The sequence below is a fragment of the Salmo trutta genome, chromosome 10 (genome assembly GCF_901001165.1).
Source record: "Salmo trutta chromosome 10, fSalTru1.1, whole genome shotgun sequence".
Lineage (NCBI taxonomy): Eukaryota > Metazoa > Chordata > Actinopteri > Salmoniformes > Salmonidae > Salmo > Salmo trutta.
In genome coordinates, this window is record NC_042966.1 from 35,701,027 (window position 1) to 35,720,521 (window position 19,495).

General features: G+C 45.5%; 1 protein-coding gene across 1 annotated transcript in view; it reads right to left on the minus strand.

Moving 5' to 3' along the window:
* Positions 1–19,495, minus strand: part of LOC115201650 (dynein heavy chain 17, axonemal) — a 98,284-nt gene that overhangs the window by 73,880 nt on the left and 4,909 nt on the right. Inside the window, exons 4-32 of the mRNA XM_029765459.1 lie at positions 15,183–15,282; positions 15,002–15,087; positions 14,786–14,911; positions 14,427–14,579; positions 14,218–14,304; positions 13,906–14,073; positions 13,066–13,182; positions 12,704–12,972; positions 12,293–12,488; positions 11,794–11,940; positions 11,528–11,636; positions 11,340–11,443; positions 11,108–11,245; positions 10,327–10,470; positions 10,049–10,234; positions 9,667–9,921; positions 9,112–9,281; positions 8,568–8,790; positions 8,253–8,369; positions 8,047–8,133; positions 7,806–7,958; positions 7,316–7,564; positions 6,946–7,068; positions 6,710–6,832; positions 6,161–6,477; positions 5,918–6,044; positions 5,667–5,819; positions 5,422–5,547; positions 4,219–4,458 (exon numbers count right to left, since the gene is read on the minus strand). Coding sequence (XP_029621319.1) covers positions 4,219–4,458; positions 5,422–5,547; positions 5,667–5,819; positions 5,918–6,044; positions 6,161–6,477; positions 6,710–6,832; positions 6,946–7,068; positions 7,316–7,564; positions 7,806–7,958; positions 8,047–8,133; positions 8,253–8,369; positions 8,568–8,790; positions 9,112–9,281; positions 9,667–9,921; positions 10,049–10,234; positions 10,327–10,470; positions 11,108–11,245; positions 11,340–11,443; positions 11,528–11,636; positions 11,794–11,940; positions 12,293–12,488; positions 12,704–12,972; positions 13,066–13,182; positions 13,906–14,073; positions 14,218–14,304; positions 14,427–14,579; positions 14,786–14,911; positions 15,002–15,087; positions 15,183–15,282 — 4,593 coding nt within the window. The remainder of the gene's footprint in view (positions 1–4,218; positions 4,459–5,421; positions 5,548–5,666; positions 5,820–5,917; positions 6,045–6,160; positions 6,478–6,709; positions 6,833–6,945; positions 7,069–7,315; positions 7,565–7,805; positions 7,959–8,046; positions 8,134–8,252; positions 8,370–8,567; positions 8,791–9,111; positions 9,282–9,666; positions 9,922–10,048; positions 10,235–10,326; positions 10,471–11,107; positions 11,246–11,339; positions 11,444–11,527; positions 11,637–11,793; positions 11,941–12,292; positions 12,489–12,703; positions 12,973–13,065; positions 13,183–13,905; positions 14,074–14,217; positions 14,305–14,426; positions 14,580–14,785; positions 14,912–15,001; positions 15,088–15,182; positions 15,283–19,495) is intronic.

A 19,495-nucleotide genomic window follows, 5' to 3' on the forward strand; every position in this document is an offset into this window, starting at 1 on the left:
AAAATGTTATAAATTGATTTGCATTTTAATGAGGGAAATAAGTATTTGACCCCCTCTCAATCAGAGAGATTTCTGGCTCCCAGGTGTCTTTTATACAGGTAATGAGCTGAGATTAGGAGCACACTCTTAAAGGGAGTGCTCCTAATCTCAGTTTGTTACCTGTATAAAAGACACCTGTCCACAGAAGCAATCAATCAATCAGATTCCAAACTCTCCACCATGGCCAAGACCAAAGAGCTCTCCAAGGATGTCAGGGACAAGATTGTAGACCTACACAAGGCTGGAATGGGCTACAAAACCATCGCCAAGCAGCTTGGTGAGAAGGTGACAACAGTTGGTGCGATTATTCGCAAATGGTAGAAACACAAAAGAACTGTCAATCTCCCTCGGCCTGGGGCTCCATGCAAGATCTCACCTCGTGGAGTTGCAATGATCATGAGAACGGTGAGGAATCAGCCCAGAACTACATGGGAGGATCTTGTCAATGATCTCAAGGCAGCTGGGACCATAGTCACCAAGAAAACAATTGGTAACACACTACGCCATGAAGGACTGAAATCCTGCAGCGCCCGCTAGGTCCCCCTGCTTAAGACAGCACATATACAGGCCCGTCTGAAGTTTGCCAAAGAACATCTGTATGATTCAGAGGACAACTGGGTGAAAGTGTTGTGGTCAGATGAGACCAAAATGGAGCTCTTTGGCATCAACTCAACTCGCCGTGTTTGGAGGAGGAGGAATGCTGCCTATAACCCCAAGAACACCATCCCCACCATCAAACATGGAGGTGGAAACATTATGCTTTGGGGTTGTTTTTCTGCTAAGGGGACAGGACAACTTCACCACATCAAAGGGACGATGGACGGGGCCATGTACCGTCAAATCTTGGGTAAGAACCTTCTTCCCTCAGCCAGGGCATTGAAAATGGGTCGTGGATGGGTATTCCAGCATGACAGACAATGACCCAAAACACACAGCCAAGGCAACAAATTAGTGGCTCAAGAAGAAGCACATTAAGGTCCTGGAGTGGCCTAGCCAGTCTCCAGACCTTAATCCCATAGAAAATCTGTGGAGGGAGCTGAAGGTTCGAGTTGCCAAACGTCAGCCTCGAAACCTTAATGACTTGGAGAAGATCTGCAAAGAGGAGTGGGACAAAATCCCTCCTGAGTGAGATGTGTGCAAACCTGGTGGCCAACTACAAGAAACGTCTGACCTCTGTGATTGCCAACAAGGGTTTTGCAGAGGGGTCAAATACTTATTTCCCTCATTAAAATGCAAATCATTTTATAACATTTTTGACATGCGTTTTTCTGGATTTTTTTGTTGTTATTCTGTCTCTCACTGTTCAAATTAATCTACCATTGAAATTATAGACATAATTTCTTTGTCAGTGGGCAAACGTACAAAATCAGCAGGGGATCAAATACGTTTTTTCCCTCACTGTACCTACAACAAGTATAGTAGCCTAGGCCTAATAAGAGTGTTAATTGCTAAATTGGAATTATTTAGACACTATGGCCTATTTATTGCCTTACCTCCGTACTTCATTTGCACACACTGTACACAGATTTTCTATTGTGTTATTGACTGTACGTTTGTTTATCCCATGTGTAACTCTGTGTTGTTGTTTTTGTCGCACTGCTTTGCTTTATCTTGGCCAGGTCGCAGTTGTAAATGAGAACTTATTCTCAACTGGCCTACCTGGTTAAATAAAGGTGAAATAAATACAAATTAAAAGAGAGGAGGAAAAAAATGCTAATTAATTTATAATCATCCAGTTCTGAGGACAGCAGAGTTGCTCCGCAGCCCATGATGATTTACAACCCATCACAAGACACACAGCCAGCGAAGGGCTCTTTGACTGTGTCTATCATGACACAAGGTGAGACCCAGATGCAGATGGTTGGAGTCTTACAATGTTTATTAATCCAAAAGGACTAGGCAAGAGAATGGTTGTGGACAAGCAAAAGGTCAAAACCAGATCAGAGTCCAGGAGATACAGAGTGGCAGACAGGCTCGTGGTCAAGGCAGGCAGAATGGTCAGGCAGGCGGGTACAGAGTCAAGAAACAGACAAGTGTCAAAACCGGGAGGACTAGAAAAAGGAGAATAGCAAAAAGCAGAACGGGAAAACCGCTGGTTGACTTAGAAAAACATACAAGACGAACTGGCACAGAGAGACAGGAAACACAGGGATAAATACACTGGGGAAAATCAGCAACACCTGGAGGGGGTGGAGACAATCACAAGGACAGGTGAAACTGATCATGGTATGAGTGTCACTTTTTCCATCTGCGCCTAGGCTAAATTATTTCTGTTTCCTCCTATGTACTTCATTCATTTTCAGTCGCGCTTTTGGATGATGGTGTTTGACTTTTTTTAGGGTGGGGGGGGCTTCAGTAAAAAATCTGTCATACTTGTCCAAATGACAAGTGGCTAAAAAAGTTAATGTCAAGCCCTGAGTAGAGTGCAGTACTGTACCATACAGTACCGTACTGTACCATACAGTACCGTACCATACAGTACAGTTTAGTCTAGTACAGTTACATTTTTGTCTTGCCCATTCACCCTCTGAATGGCACACATACACAATCCATGTCTCAAGGCTTAAAAATCATTCTTTAACCTGTCTCCTCATATACATTGATTGAAGTGAATTTAACAAGTTACATCAATAAGGGATCATAGCTTTCACCTGGATTCATCTGGTCAGTCTATAGCTAGGTTTCCATCCAATTTGCGACAGATTTTATTGAGCATATTCTAAAATCCTGATAAAAACAATACACACATTTTCCCACCAGAGATGTGTTTCCATCAAATTGAATTGTTGCAGATAAAAGGCTATGCGTGATGACGTAGTGCACATAAAAATACCTTTACATTTTCTTGTACCGAATAAAAAATACAAGTTAAATGGGTTTCCATCAAATTTACAACTCTACTGATGGTTTTCTCACAATAAATGTTACATAGTGAGTGTGCCCACTCTGGTATTGGCACGTGCAGATACAGTCTGCTCGCTGTTGGCTAGAGCGCACGTAAAGCCTACATGATGAGATTATTATGGACAAAAGAGAGAGATTATTTGTATTTGTCAAACGGCAGCCAAGCATCGATAATCATGCACTTGCACCACCCTGTGAAGTTCATCTAGTTTGGGGTTTATCCCAATTACATTTGGCTTCCGCCACATAAGCTGGGATAGCTGGAAGGAGTTGCTTGCCTGGGACGGTGCGAGAGGGGAGTGGACGCATGACTGGGGGTCATCGAACGTTGCTTGCGAGTGTTCGAGACCCAGGCAGACAACATCCAATGTGTGCGTGTCTTTGCCTGATATGGTTGACCCACATGGGCACGGATGTGCCGGTGCTCGGGCAGGGGCCTTGCTCGGTACTCCTTGGGCCGAGTTAGCAGGCTCCATGGCTCCAGAAAACACCTAACCCGAGAACAAAGTGAAACATAGCTAGCGTTCACCTCGTGGGTAAGTAGCCTAGCTAGTTAGCACAATGTTAGCCAAAGGAAGCTAACGCTTTGTTGGTCTTGCGACAAACAAAAGCATGGCTCTCTACCAATAAGCAGTGAAGCTAGGACGTCGATCTAGTCACTGCGGCATGGTAGTGGGTTGAGCTTAATGAGAGAGAAAGCTATTAATTTTACCCTTCCAGGTAGAAAACTAGTCGGTAACATAGCAAGCCTTGTGGCGAGCTAGCCAGGTTAGCTAAGCCTTGCAGCTAAGCGAGCCAAGCCATGTGACGCTAGCTACCAAAGGAGACAATGGTAAGAAAAAGCAGAAATGCAAATTCTTGCCTGAAGTGAAAACTTTCCTTTCGGCAAAGTCAGCCAACACAGAAGACGAAAGCTGAAAACATGTGCTCTGTGTTGTAACCTCATGTCACACCTGTGAACAGTTTAACATGCAAACAGATCAAGTCGTGCTAAGGAGCACTTAGAGTAGTACTCTTCATGAGGAAGAGAGGTGAGAAGACCAGAGGGTGGGCGAGTGGATCCTTACGATGAGGGGAGGGGCTCACCTTGTTCGCTACTTGACCTGTCTGTCTCTGACATACGTGTGTGATTGGTTCTTCGAGCTTCTGAGATTCTGGAGAATCCCACATTTGAGATATCGAAATGAATAATTTAAAAAAATAACTCTAATCCTAGACCAGTTTTGTTTTGCTTGTTAGTTCAGTGGTTCCCGACAGAGAGAGGGTTAGGCTTACCTTGGTGCTGATGAGTTTGGAGACTACGTCTCGAGCGTGGACGTCGATGGTACAGATGGTCATGATCTTCTGACGGTCTCCTCTGGACAGCTTTCCAATTAGCAGCGTGATCAGAGTGTTCAGCTGGGTCACCTGTTTCTTGAAGTAGTCCTTGAGGGCGTTCTCATAGCCCTCCTCCAGCCTGGCGAATGCTATGCCCACCTCTGTGGTCCACCAGATTTGAGTGGTGGCCAGGGCAATCTGGAACACAACACAACACAGGTTGAGATATGTACATGCAACAACATTTTTTGTGATGATTTGCGTTATCTGCACACAAATCAAAATGGCGCTGCAGTGGATAGCAGCCATTTCACGGGCTCCTAATTTGTGTTTTTTTACACTGATCTTAACTTTTGTTATACATGTCCTCTCCATCATTTCCTATGACCGAAAACAGCTTCTGGACATCAGAACAGCGATCAGAAAACTTAATTTGGATGACAATTTCTACTTCAACGTGTTGGCAGCTCTGGACGTTCTGCTTACTCCGGACCAGGCCCTAATCCCCGGGACTCGAAACAGGAAGCAACGCCGCAAGAGAGGCAAACGCCATATTTAAGAGAGGCCACTCTTCATATTTTCAAGTATAGTGGTGGCGTCATCATGTTATGGGTATGCTTCTACTCATTAAGGACTGGGTCATTTTTCAGGATAAAAAATACATGTAAAGGAGGAAAGCACAGGCAAAATCCTAGAGGAAACCTGGTTCAGTCTGCTTTCAACTGGACACTGGGAGATGAATTCACCTTTCAGCGGGACAATAACATAAATTACAAGGGCAAATCTATACTGGAGTTGCTTACCAAGAAGACATTGAATGTTCCTGAGTGGCGGAGTTACAGTTTTGACTTAAATCTACTTGAAAATCTATGGCAAGACCTGAAAATGGTTGTCTAGCAATGATCAACAACCAATTTGACAGAGCTTGAAGAATTTAGAAAATAATAATGGGCAAATGTTGCACAATCTAGGTGTGGAAAGCTCTTAGAGATTTACCCAGAAAGACTCACAGCTGTAATCACTGCCAAAGGTATTTCTACAAAGTACTGACTCAGGGGCATGAATACTTATGTAAATGAGATATTTCTGTATCTTATTTTCAATAAATTTGATAACATTTCTAAAATCATGTTTAACCAAGAGATAGGTGAGAGTACAGACCTGGGCTGGGTAGTCAAACAGCCACTGTTCTCTGGGTTTCTCCTCGTAGGCCTGGACAGCCTCTCCAAACTCCACTCTCAGAGTGGCACACATCCTCTCCAGCACACGGTTCAGCCACATCTCCACCTGCACACAAACACAGAAGGAACATCTAAAAATACTGCATAGCATTGACTGTAGTATACAGAGCCATAATGTAAGAGTTAGACACTTAGTTATACAGTAGTATATGACTGTTTCCATACCTGTCCTGAGCAGTCACAGTCCTTGTCAAAGGTGACATACTCAATCTCTTCACTCCACATTCCCAGGGCCACCTTGATGGGCTTGCCACTCTCGTCCAGCTGGAACTTGAGGTTGGACAGGCTGTCAAACAGCTTGGACAGATGCTTGCTGACCTGCAGATGGGAATACAGGCAGTCACACACTGGAAATATGGGATAATATGTGGTATGTTGCTTTGTTCTGTAGATGTACTGGCTGCCTAGAAGCGTACCTCCACAGGGTCGTTTCCATTGGACAGGATGTCCAGCAGGTCAGCAGAGGAGACGAAGTAGAACCTGGGGAAGGCCAGACGCTTGGTCTCCAGGTACTCAGCCAGAGCCTTCTCACACATAGCAAGTCTGAGGGGCAACACACATGGAGATAACCATTATAGTCATTGATTGGCATGGTCAAACCAGGGCAACATTGAAATCTTATATAATGTAGCTATATCTGTTCTAAGCCATTGTTTTACCCTGTCTCCAAACCCTCCAGTTTCTCCAGAAGCCCTTTCTTATTGGTGGACTCCACCACGTTGGTAACCTTCATTGCCTCAGCCATGATTTCCTTGAAGTCCATGTCGATGCCATCAAATCGTTTGGAGTCTTCGGGCAGTTGGCAGCGGATGTCCTCAGAGCCAATGAAGATGCTCTCCAGATGGGTCCAGGTGCGCTGCACAGTGAACCAGATGGAGATGACGGAGTCTGCAGTGGACAGCCTATGCTGCCAGCCAGACACCTCCTCCAGGAAGTGAGCAATGTACTTGGAGGTCATCAGAGTCTGCAGCTGTACCTAAGGTCACCAAAGAAGAAGAACAGGGGTTAGTCATTGATGTCATGCATCTCCATAGTCATCAGGAAGTACATCTGCACAGGGAGCCAAATGATGGAGCTCCCAGTGAATGGAACTCAATGGACAGATCTCAAATGACACTCTACAGTGCACTACTGGCACTGCATGAAATGAGTGTGGTGACTGCCTATCTAATCCTGTTTGATGTGGTTGTGTGTTGTGTGTCGTGTACCTGGTTGTCCTCCAGAGTCTCCACCAGCTCCTCGTTGGGTTTGAGCAGCATGGTGCCTGTCCGGCCATGAGGCTCGTGTTCAAACACCATGGAGCTCCACGTGCTGTCCAGCTCGGCCAGAGTCTGAGGGGAAGGAAGGAGACCACAGGGCAGGGGTTAGTAGGGGGAGAGAGACTAAAAGGCCTGTTCACTATAATCACTAGCCTAACCACTATAGTTTCTATATGTGTCCTCACCTTCTCCATGCCAGACTCCTTGACGGCCTTGTCCACGATGCTGCGCACCTCGTCCTCAAACTGGTGCAGGTTGAGCTTCAGCAGGTCCTCAAAGGTGGTCTTCTCAGACATATCAAACTTCACCTGGGGGTGGACATGGATTACAGGTTCAGTAAAAGCTTTATAACCTAGCTCTTAGCTATATGATAACGTATCAGCTCTTTATGACACATCGTCAGTCCTGAATGTAATAAGGAAATGGAGAGAAGCATTTTCCAATGTCATTGGATGCATCCCTAATGGCATCCTACTTCCTATATAGTCCTATAAAGGGAATAGGGTGCCATTTGGGACAGGAGCATTGGTGCCTTTGACTGAAGCTGACTTGTACCTTGGTGGCCATCATGAGCTGCAGCCAGTGGCGGTCCCTGATGGCCGGGTTCTGCAGTTCTCCCACGGCGCGCAGTGACGTCATCATGTTCTTCACCATGCTGTCCAATCCGGTAAAGGCGTCCCAGGCTCTCATCTCCTTGTCCAGCCCCTTGATGTCCTTGGCGTACTTCTTGGTGTCCATATCCATCTCCTCCACGTTGATGTCCTTCCACAGGGTGGTCTTCCAGTCATCCATGTTGCCACTCACCTGCAGCCACAACCAGCACACAGTTACTCACTGTCCATCAATCTATTGAATCAGTCTCATTGATTATCTAACCATTGACACAGGTCAGCATAAGATCAGAGTAGAGAATGCTCCAAACAAGATGAATAAAATAAAAATCGATTAACCAGAGTGACACTATTGCATGCATCCAGATTTTTCTCCCATTATGTTTATGCTTTTTTTCAAAACACCAGTATGCCTGTGAGCTGTGGAGTCTTACCAGCAGGATCATGTCCCAGAGTTCTTTGAGCAGGACGATCTCCTTGCGGCAGGTTTTGAGCTGTTTGTAGTCGGGAACATTCACCTCAAACAGACCGGCCGAATCTGACAGGCCCGCCATCTCTTCCTCCAAGCCCATGATATTCATCTGAATCTGTGGTTACCCACCGGATTGGAAGGTTTAGGGTTTATACTCAACACAGAGCTTAAATTAGATCCACAAAAGATTTTGAACTACTCACATCATCGAGAGCCCCGTGTGGGTTTTCAAAAGAGAATTGGAAGAAGGGCTGCTGTCTGAACTTCTCTCTAAACTCATACTGTTTGATCTGTGGACACACAGGACACACAGCTTCACACCATGCCCATACAGTATCTCTCTCTTCGTCCGTCGTCGCTATGTGATTTACATAGATGTAGCTACATATACCGATGTGTTAAAAATTACCTCAAATTGCTGGCATTTCCTTCGGACGATGTTGACTTCATGTGCTTGCAATGGAGCCAAGTTCTGTTTGACTTGGAGGGATGTCTTTTTCACGTTATTCCAGTGCTCTGGAAGATCCTAAACCAAGACACATCATTTCATGTTTAAAGGCTAAATAAAGCTCAGCTTCTTGTTTTGTTATTGATGAAGGGAATCCCATGCAGTAAAGAGGTTCTGCCCTTGCTTAGAGAGCTGCTATAAAACAATATCTCTAGTGATCCTAAATCTGTAGTAAGGTGCCACTTTTACATGGAGTCAGATCTGTGTGTCGCCTACCTGTAGCTGAGCATGGACCTCGTCAGGCAGCTCCTCTCCAAAGTCTTTGAGGAACTGGATGGTTTCCTTGAGAGGGGAGAACATGGTGTCTGTGGCTGCCTGTCTGTCTTTCATCCTCATCAGGTGACCCATGACCCCCACCAGGCCCTGGTAATCCCCTTCCTCCACTGTCTTGGTCAGCCCATCCTTCACCTCCTTGATGAAGCCGTCCAGGTCCCTCAGGCTAGGAGAACACACACACACACACACACACACACACAAACACACGCAAACAAAGACGCGCTCACACACACACACACACACACACACACACACACACACACACACACACACACACACACACACACACACACACACACACACACACACACACACACACACACACACACACACACGCGGACAAAGATGCGCTCACACACATCCACACAGCAGCAGCAGACAATTAACAGTAGAAGAAAGTCCTCATCTTACCAATGAGTCCCATTCTGAAGGTCTTTAACGCAACACCCAGCAGTACTATTGTCCTGTCACTGTTGGTCTGTACCTGTTGGTGACTCGATCTATGAGGAACTGTTTGAACATGAGGCTCCAACGTTTGATAGTGTTGAGCAGGGAATGTTTGAAGGGACGGATGTCAATCTGGAGCCAGTGCTGCAGCACCTGGGAGTTCTCCAAGTTGCTCACCTCCTTGTACAGTTTCTCATACGTATCGATCTGTAGGGGAACACACACAGCACTCATTGGGACCAACCCTGGAGAACCTAACACTCCTACATCAGTGGAGGCTGCTGAGGGGAGGACGTCTCATAATAATGTCCAGAACAGAGTAAATAGAATGGCATCATACACATGGGAACCATGTGTTTGATATATTGATATCATTCCAGTCATTCCACTCCAGCCATTACTACGAGCCCGTTCTCCGCAATAAAGGGACCACCAACCTCCTATGTCCTACATAAGTTGCTAAGAGTCCCTACTGTGTTTTAGGGGTGCATCCTAAATGGCACACTATTCCCTAAAGTGTGCATTACTTTTGACCGAAGTCCTACGGGAATAGGGTGTCATTTGGGATGCAGCCAGGGACTTCTTTCTGTACCTCTTCCTTGAAATCTTTCAGTGTGGGGGGGTTTTTGGGCACGCTGTCCTCTCCGTGCGCCTCAATCTCCTCTGGGGTAAGAACTTTGCTGTAGAGGAGGAACTGCTCCATGAAGTCGTCCCTGTCATCCTGCCACAGGTAGGCGTATTTATAGAGCACGTCCCGATACTCCTGGGCCTCTTTCATGGCCCCAACCACCTGGTTCAATACATTCTCACGCATGTCTGACAGCTCTGACATCTCATCCAACTCCACCTTGAGGGACACATGGGAGAAACATACAAAGACACACACCATAGTTTACACAGGGTATGATGGTTCAAAATGGGATACACACATAGGTAACATTCAATCTCACACACACACACAGGGTTGTACTCACATCGTAGCATGTTCTGTTGGTCATTGATATCCGAGGAACTAGTTCAGAAACTTTGTACACATCCTGGATGAGACTCTCAACCAGATCGTAAAAGCCATCAGATATGCCATAGACCAAAGACGGGTAGAACGATGTGTCTCCATCCTCCAATTCAAAACGCACCTCAAACAGTGGGTTTATACTCGACTGCAAGTCAACAAAACACACCAGTTATTAGCACATAAAGGGAATTAACACGACATATATCTGTGAGTGTTTGTCTCCGGGATGAATTATACCTTGGCGAGCATGTTACTAGCAAGGAACTTGAGAGACACATCGACGACTTTGTAGAACCCGTCCAGGACTTTGTCATCAATGTAGTCGACGTAGGCCATCCACGAGTCAGTGTTCTCATCTGCTCCAAACAGCTTCTTATTCTCCTACAGACACCAGATACACAGTCTCTTCAGCATGGCACACTTACCAAACATTGACTTTACAAAACATTAAGAACACCTGCTCTTTCCATGACATAGACTGACCAGGTGAAAACTATGATTCCTTATTGATGTCATCTGTTAAATCCACTTCAATCAGTGTAGATGAAGGGAAGGAAACAATTTAAAGAACAATTTTTAAGCCTTGAGAAAATTGAGACATGGATTGTGCGTATGTGCCATTCAGAGGGTGAATGTGCAAGACAAAATATTTAAGTGCCTTTGAACGGGATGTGGTAGTAGGTGCCAGGCGCACTGGTTTGTGTCAAGAACTGCAACTCTGCTGATACACTCTCCTGTGTGTATCAAGAATGGTCCACCACCCAAAGGACATCCAGCCAACTTGACACAACTGTGGGAAGCATTGGAGTCAACATGGGCCAGCATCCCTGTGGAACGCTTTCGACACCTTGTAGAGTCCATGCCGTGACGAACTGAGGCTGTTCTGAGGGCAAAAGGTGGGGGTGTAACTCAATAGAATGTGTTGTTAATGTTTTGTACACTCAGTGTACTGAACACTCTCCCATAGTGTACTTATTCACTGTTTGTTACATACTGTATGTAGTAGTTGTTTCTTTACCTGTGTCAGTTGGTGGAGTTTCTCGCCAGACTCTTTGATGGCAGCGTACTTCTTGTTAAGGGCTGCTTGTCTTCCATCCAGGTCCAGCAGAGAGTCCTTATTGTCCTTTCTCTCAAACATGGGGCTCACAGACCACTCCTGTCAGTCACATCACAATACAAGCATCACATCTCCCCTCCAGTTGTACAGTCCAGAGAGGAAAGCAGGGGTGTATCACATAGACAGTGCTAACCTCCATGATTAGGTGCATGGCCTCCACGTTGGTCTTAGCCTGGTTGATTCTGCTCTCAAAGTCATGCAAGTTGTCTCTCATCTGCTGGATGTACTCCCACACACCTGGCACACACATAAGTGATCATTATGGCCATCTGTTATGAATATGACTAGTAATGTTGTGATCATCAGCCTTCAGTCCAGTACCTTCCCCGTGCCAGCTCAGAGTGCTCTCAGCCAGGGCCAGTTTCTCATCGATGCCCTTCAGCTCCTCCTCAAGCAGCGGAAACTCCACTGGCAGGACTGTGGCTAGGATCTGTGGATGATAGATACCACCTCAGAAGGTTTTTACATTGAGTTTGTGTCTTTCAGTTGCAGTTTTAGAATTAAAACTCCACTCCTTGTATGTTAACCAAACATACATATATTCATCCATCTGTCTATGCCCTCCCTTCCAGTATCCTGTCCTGTACCTGGTTGTACCAGGAGACGATGAGGTCCAGGTTGCCCACGTATTTCCTGAAGGTCTCACTCTGGGAAAAGACTTCAGCAGCGCTGGGAGGCACGTCCTGCTGGCCCTGGATGGTTAGATACTTCACCTCCCTCAGAACGGCCACCAGCTGCAGCGAGATAAACATGTTACTCCTTTCACACCTCACAGACCAGACACACATTGATATGGCTAACTCTAGCATAGTCTGTTCAATCTATAGAAAGTGTCAAGACAGACTGTGTGTTTGGAGAGAGAGAGTGTGTGTGTGTTTGGAGAGAGAGAGTGTGTGTGTGTGTGTGTGTTTGGAGAGAGAGAGTGTGTGTGTGTGTGTGTGTGTGTGTGTGTGTGTGTGTGTGTGTGTGTGTGTGTGTGTGTGTGTGTGTGTGTGTGTGTGTGTGTGTGTGTGTGTGTGTGTGTGTGTGTGTGTGTGTGTGTGTGTGTGTGTGTGTGTGTGTTTAGAGGGTGTGTCCCAGCCAGACCTGCTTGTTGAAGTTGACACTGAGGACGTTGTTCTTGGTGTTGCGTAGAAGCAGAGGCTGCTCCAGGTTGAACTGGCAGTCAGTGCCGACCCGGGATGTCCACTCTGTGTACACGCTCACACAGTACTGGTGCAGCAGCCCCATCATCTCTTCATACTTCTGGAACACCAGCCTGGCCTCATCCGTGTCCATACACCTAGATACAACACAACACACAGGACTGTTAGCCTCCAATACACACTGACAGCAACTGTCTGCTGGGCTATTTTAATGCATTTCATTTCAACATGCGTAGTCATAGAAAAAAAGGTGAATAGGTGAGGGGTCTCAGATGCTTTATGCATGGTTAACCAGGACACTGACAGTAGTGTATACTAGAGTATGAGTGGTGGACCATACTATAGCACGTACGGGTGGTGGATAGCCTTGAAGTTATTCATGGGGATCTGGATGCGGTCTTGTACCTCCCGGGCCCAATTGAGTTGCCCGGCAACGTGGGGCATGTTTTTGGCAATGGGCGGGAAGCCTTTACATGTCTCCACGGCTGCCATCTGGGCGTCGTACACCAGCTTGGTGTGGTCCAGCTCTGAGCTGAACATTTCCACCAGCTCCTTGTACTTAGACCAGATCTGGTTCTGGATGTGAGGGCGCTCCAGGATGAAGCCAAACATGTCCAACATCTACATGCAGGAGGAAATGGAAGGGGGTTTTGAAGAGTGACTTTCACTACTGTACATACTTTAGGTTTCAGAAGACCTTACATTAAGACTGACCTTGACAGCAGACTCTGTGGAGGCACAGTCATCAAAAGCCTGGCACAGGATGGTGCCTAACCGTCTCTCAAAGTCCAAGATCTTGTCCTGGAACTTCCTGAAGTTCTCATCAAAGCTCTGAGGGAGAGGGAAAGAGGAGCAACTCTGAACAACACAGCTGGCTCTGCGTCTGACATTACACCTTATTCCCTAGTAGTGCACTACTCTGAACAACACAGCTGGCTCTGCGTCTGACATTACACCTTATTCCCTAGTAGTGCACTACTCTGAACAACACAGCTGGCTCTGCGTCTGACATTACACCTTATTCCCTAGTAGTGCACTACTCTGAACAACACAGCTGGCTCTGCGTCTGACATTACACCTTATTCCCTAGTAGTGCACTACTCTGAACAACACAGCTGGCTCTGCGTCTGACATTACACCTTATTCCCTAGTAGTGCACTACTCTGAACAACACAGCTGGCTCTGCGTCTGACATTACACCTTATTCCCTAGTAGTGCACTACTCTGAACAACACAGCTGGCTCTGCATCTGACATTACACCTTATTCCCTAGTAGTGCACTACTCTGAACAACACAGCTGGCTCTGCGTCTGACATTACACCTTATTCCCTAGTAGTGCACTACTCTGAACAACACAGCTGGCTCTGCGTCTGACATTACACCTTATTCCCTAGTAGTGCACTACTCTGAACAACACAGCTGGCTCTGCGTCTGACATTACACCTTATTCCCTAGTAGTGCACTACTCTGAACAACACAGCTGGCTCTGCGTCTGACATTACACCTTATTCCCTAGTAGTGCACTACTTTTGTCCAGAGCCAAGGTTGGTTACCTTGTTGCCTGTGTCGATGGCGTCGTATTTGCACTCTGCAAATATTTTGATGAGTTCAAGGAACTCCTCGTAGATGCTGAAGACCATGTTTCCCAGGGCGCTGCCTCGGACCCCCTGGATGTCCACCTTCTCCAGCTTTAGCAGCTCCACTGACACCGCATACACCTCCTACCAGACGCAGGTTAGCCCAGTGTGTGTGTGTGTGTGTGTGTGTGTGTGTGTGTGTGTGTGTGTGTGTGTGTGTGTGTGTGTGTGTGTGTGTGTGTGTGTGTGTGTGTGTGTGTGTGTGTGTGTGTGTGTGTGTGTGCGTACCTCTATGGTCTGTAGACGCTGCAGGAAGGCATCCAGCCTGGTAAACACCAGGTGTGAAGGGAAATCCCAGGTCTTTGAGTTTCCATTCTAGAAGACACAAATGTACCGAGATAGTTGACTTTAGTCATAGAGTTGTAACACTTGAAGGTTTGATGAAATGTTGCCTTGAGTGTTGTAAAATAGGTGAGAGTGTAAGAATGTATACTTACTTTGAAGTATTTGTCAATGTCGACTTTGCACTGGTTGTAAGTCTCTCTGAGGGTCACCAAGGTGACAATGCTCATCCTGATGTTTCCCAGAATCTCGTCGATCTCCCCCATAAGGCCCTTCATCACCTCCTCTGGACCCAGGAAGTTCCTTGTCTGCAGCACACAGGAGGACAGTCTCCAAAATATGAACGTATGTAGCCGTTTCTTTACTAGGTGAAATGTGTTTTTGTAGTAGTGGCTAGGTCTGAGAAGTGTCTAGGGGGGGGGGGGGGGGGCTAGGGGGTAAGTATATTCTGATTGGAGTTATTAAAAAGACATTGAAAAGACATGCACTTTGAAAAAACATAACTGACAATTACCATATCAATGAAGAGGTTGCAAATTTCTTGGAGGATGACAATGATCCTGGCAGGGTGGCTGTAGTGCTCAGAGTTAGCCCAGGTTAGACACACTGTGTGCATCACAGCTCCCACGTAGGTTGGCAGCTGCAAATAGGACAGAGGGAAAAGATGTAAAGTGAAGGTTGAAAGATAATTATCAGAATTAAAAGGATGGACACATGAAGCTGTTTTCACCTGTGAGTACTCCAACTGTTCAATCTCATCAAGTATCTTCTGCAGTGGCTTCAGATAAAGCACAATATCCCGTGCTTCTGTCCGACCTACAGAGGAGGGTGGCATAACATGAAATGCATGCAGGTCCACGACCATTTGTGTTCAAAGAGAGAAATCTGAGTTAGTGAAAACGTTGTTTAACCTTCATTGACATCCCTGTAGATACTCTTCAGTGCTGGCCAGTAGGTACTTGATGCTTTTTCAACAATTTCTGCCATCTTGCACACTTTTGGATCCATCAACTTCAGAAAAAAAGAAAGGACCACGACCAATTGACCTATCGGTATTCACACTCCTGATACCTGCAGCGCAGCTCGAGTTTGGGCTAGATTCAATCAGATTGACATCCACGTAGCGTTGTTTTGGCAGTGTCGGAAGTGCATTAGAGCTGTCAAATCCACAAGCGGCCTGTTGCGTTACCTTATCATGGACACTGCCATTGGATGCAACTAAACCACACAGACTATAATCCGATAAACCCCACGCAGCCGCGTTAGAAGTTCATGCAGCTGCTTTACGAATTCAAACACTCAAATTAGACTGATTGCCATAAATCCTCCATCCAAATTAACATGGAAACATGCATTAGCCTAACATCAATGGTTTGACATTCGAGAGTCATTATAGCTAACATCGATAGAGCCTGTGATTTCTACAAGCACCGTTTAGAAGTTGTAACGCAGTAGGTATAATAAGGAAGGGAGTCATTTGTGACACACAGGAGCAGCAACTCATCAATATGTCAGCTCATACTTAGCCCAGAATGTACTCTTAAGAAACCTAATGTATTTTTTTTATTTTACCCTTATTTTACCAGGTAAATTGTCTGAGAATACATTCTCATTTACAGCAACAACCTGGGGAATAGTTACGGGGGAGATGAATGAGCCAATTGTAAGCTTGGGATGGTTAGATGACGCTGATGGTATGACAGCCAGATTGTGAATTTAGCCAGGACACCAGGTTTAACACCCCTACTCTTACAATAAGTGCCATGGGATCTTTAATGACCACAGACAGGATGTCACGACTTCCGCCCAAGTTGGTCCCTCTCCTTGTTCGGGCGGCGTTCGACGTCACCAACCTTCTAGCCATCGCCGATCCACTTTTCATTTTCCATTGGTTTTGTCTTGTCTATCATCACACCTGGTTCCAACTCCATCAATTACATTTTGTGTATTTAACCCTCTGTTCCCCCCATGTCCTTGTCAGTAATTGTTTGTTGTAGTGCTTGTGCACGGTATGCTGGTAGTTACCGGGTTTTGTTTGACCCATTTATTTTATTGTTCTGTTGACGATGGTGTATGGTTATTAAACATAACCGTTGTAAATCAGTGCATTACACAGGACACCTGTTCAACAACCCATCCAAAATACAGCACACTACATAGGGAAATAGCATATTGTTTTAGACAAGAAGAAAAATTGCCTCCTACTGGCCCTCCAACACCACTTCTAGCAGCATCTGGTCTCCCATCCAGGGACCAACCCTGCTTAGCTTCAGAAGCAAGTCAGCAGTGGATGCAGGGTGGTATGCTGCTGGCTAACGTTACCATTACTCCTTAAGGTCTAAGGACAAGAGAACGACTGATAATCAGCTGGGCCGATATTAGCCTTTTCTACTCTATTGGCCTTTCTCTACCGGCTTAGCCGATAGTCCCTCTACATAGCAAAATTGTTGCTATGCCAGCTGCCACTCACCACCTGCACAATGCAGAGGAATGTCTAGCTGGAAAGATCTGCAGCAGCAAGCTAGCTCATTCTCCAACAGAAAGGTGCAGCAGCAAGCTAGCTCATTCTCCAACAGAAAGGTGCAGCAGCAAGCTAGCTCATTCTCCAACAGAAAGGTGCAGTATTGAGAACTGGATGAATTGACACAGTGACCAAAATCAACCAGCCGCAATCGTAACTGTAAATAGACAATTGATATTCGGATTAGATGATTGTCATAATAGGGAAAGAATAAAGTGTTTTAAAATGCCTAAATAAAGGTTGTCAATAGGGTTAGCTACCTAAGAATCTTCCTACATGTTTATGGACCAAGAACACTTTAGATCAGTGTGCGTGTGTGTTCTCACTTCTCAAACTATGGGCAGATTTCAGTCATTCAGACAGAACGTGCGTCATTGTTTTATCTTTTTTTCCTACTGTCGCTCTCCTTGTTAAATATTATTCACATTTGTGGCTTTACGCCATATAGCTAGTTCTCATATTAGCAGTAAACAGCTGCAAGTGATATGAGAAGCAAGTATATGAGCGATGGGGAGATGTGAAAGGGAGCAGAGATACAGCCTTGCTCTATCCAATCGTAGCAGTAAGATCAAGTTTACAACCCGCTCATTTCTTGACAGCTGAACTAGCCAATTTAATTGTTTCTAATTTCGAGAGTCCCGCCCTGTTCAGTCGCCCACTATCGCTGTCCTTCCATTGAAAGTGAATGACACCACCGAAACATCTGCTATGTAGTGATGGGGAGTCGACTCCAAAATATTACATTCTTCGAGTCCTTGCCCGCCGACTCCCGGTGTCGACTTCCATTTGAGGGTGTCAAGCTTCGATTCCGCCTCATAAAATTCAGTATTTCTGCAACAGAGGAAACTATTTGCCATTGTCTACATCCGAGAACAAACTATTGTATCTTTACCAGCAAAGGGAGGGAGAGAGAGGGTAAGGGTACAGCCATAGGTAGGCATGACAGCCACCAGGCAGACAGTCAGAACTGTACATCGGTAATAAGATGTATTGGCTATCGCAATGCTGTAGCCTATCGCAATGTCGAACTATCGCAATGTCTCAAACAAGTTCACTAAAGTAGGGGCTATCAATGAGTAGGCTGAGCTATTCTACACGCAACAGACCGAAGACCAAACACACACTAGCGTTTTTCATAGCAAAAAGAAAGCGCAGGGGAGCCAGCGATGGAGAGAGCGGATCGGTGCAGATAGGCAGACAGTCAGAACCGTGCGCATAGGCTATATCTTGGTAATCTGTATATCTCGCAACGTCTTGTCTTGCAATGCCTCGTAAATTGACTAAAAGTATATACTAGGCTAGGAATGAGTATGGCTAAGCTATTATTCATAGTGCCAGCGAATTGAAGTTGAAAGTCGCCAAATGCATCAGTTTATGCCTAAATGTGCAATAAAAAGTATTATTCCTAAAGCTTATTTAATGAAACCCTGGCTGGCTGTTGATGTCCTAGATCAGGGTTCTCCAACCCTGTTCCTGGAGAGCTACTTTCCTGAAGGTTTTCAGAAGCTCAAATCAGCAAGATGTGGGCATTGTTATTAGGAAGGACGTCAACCATGGATCGCTAAAATAATGATTATGAGCACACCATCAATTTACAGTGGCAAGAAAAAGTATGTGAACCCTTTGGAATTACCTGGATTTCTGCATAAATTGGTCATAAAATTGTATCTGGTCTTCATCTAAGTCACAACAATAGACAAACACAGTGTGCTTAAACTAACACACAAGCAATTATACGTTTTCATGTCTTTATTGAACACACCGTGTAACCATTCACAGTGCAGGGTGGGAAAAGTATGTGAACCCTTGGATTTAATAATCGATTGACCCTCCTTTGGCAGGAATAACCTCAACCAAACGTTTTTTGTAGTTGCGGATCAGACCTGTACAACGGTCAGGAGGAATTTTGACCATTCCTCTTTACAAAGCTGTTTCAGTTCAGCAATATTCTTAGGATCTCTGGTGTGAACCGCTCTCGAGGTCATGCCACAGCATTTTAAAATCGGGTTGAGGTCAGGAATCTGACTGGGCCACTCCAGAAGGTGTATTTTCTTCTGTTGAAGCCATTCTGTTGTTGATTTACTTCTGTGTTTTGTGTCATTATCCTGTTGCATCACCCAACTTCTGTTGAGCTTCAATTGGCGGACAGATAGCCTTACATTCTCCTGCAAAATGTCTTGATAAACTTGAATTCATTTTCCCATCGATGATAGCAAGCTGTCCAGGCCCTGAGGCAGCAAAGCAGCCCCAAACCATGATGCTCCCTCTACCATACTTTACAGTTGGGATGAGGTTTTGATGTTGGTGTGTTGTGCCTTTTTTTCTCCACACATAGTGTTGTGTGTTCCTTCCAAACAACTCAACTTTAGTTTATCTGTCCACAGAATATTTTGCCAGAGGCGCTGTGGAACATCCAGGTACTCTTTTGCGAACTTCAGACGTGAAGCAATGTTTTTTTTGGATAGCAGTGGCTTCTTCCGTGGTGTCCTCCCATGAACGCCATTCTTGTTTAGTGTTTTACGTATCGTAGACTCATCAACAGAGATGTTAGCATGTTCCAGAGATTTCTGTAAGTCTTTAGCTGACAGTCTAGGATTCTTCTTAACCTCATTGAGCATTCTGCGCTGTGCTCTTACAGTCATCTTTGCAGGATGAACAGTGCTGAACTTTCTCCATTTATAGACAAATTTGTCTTACCGTGGA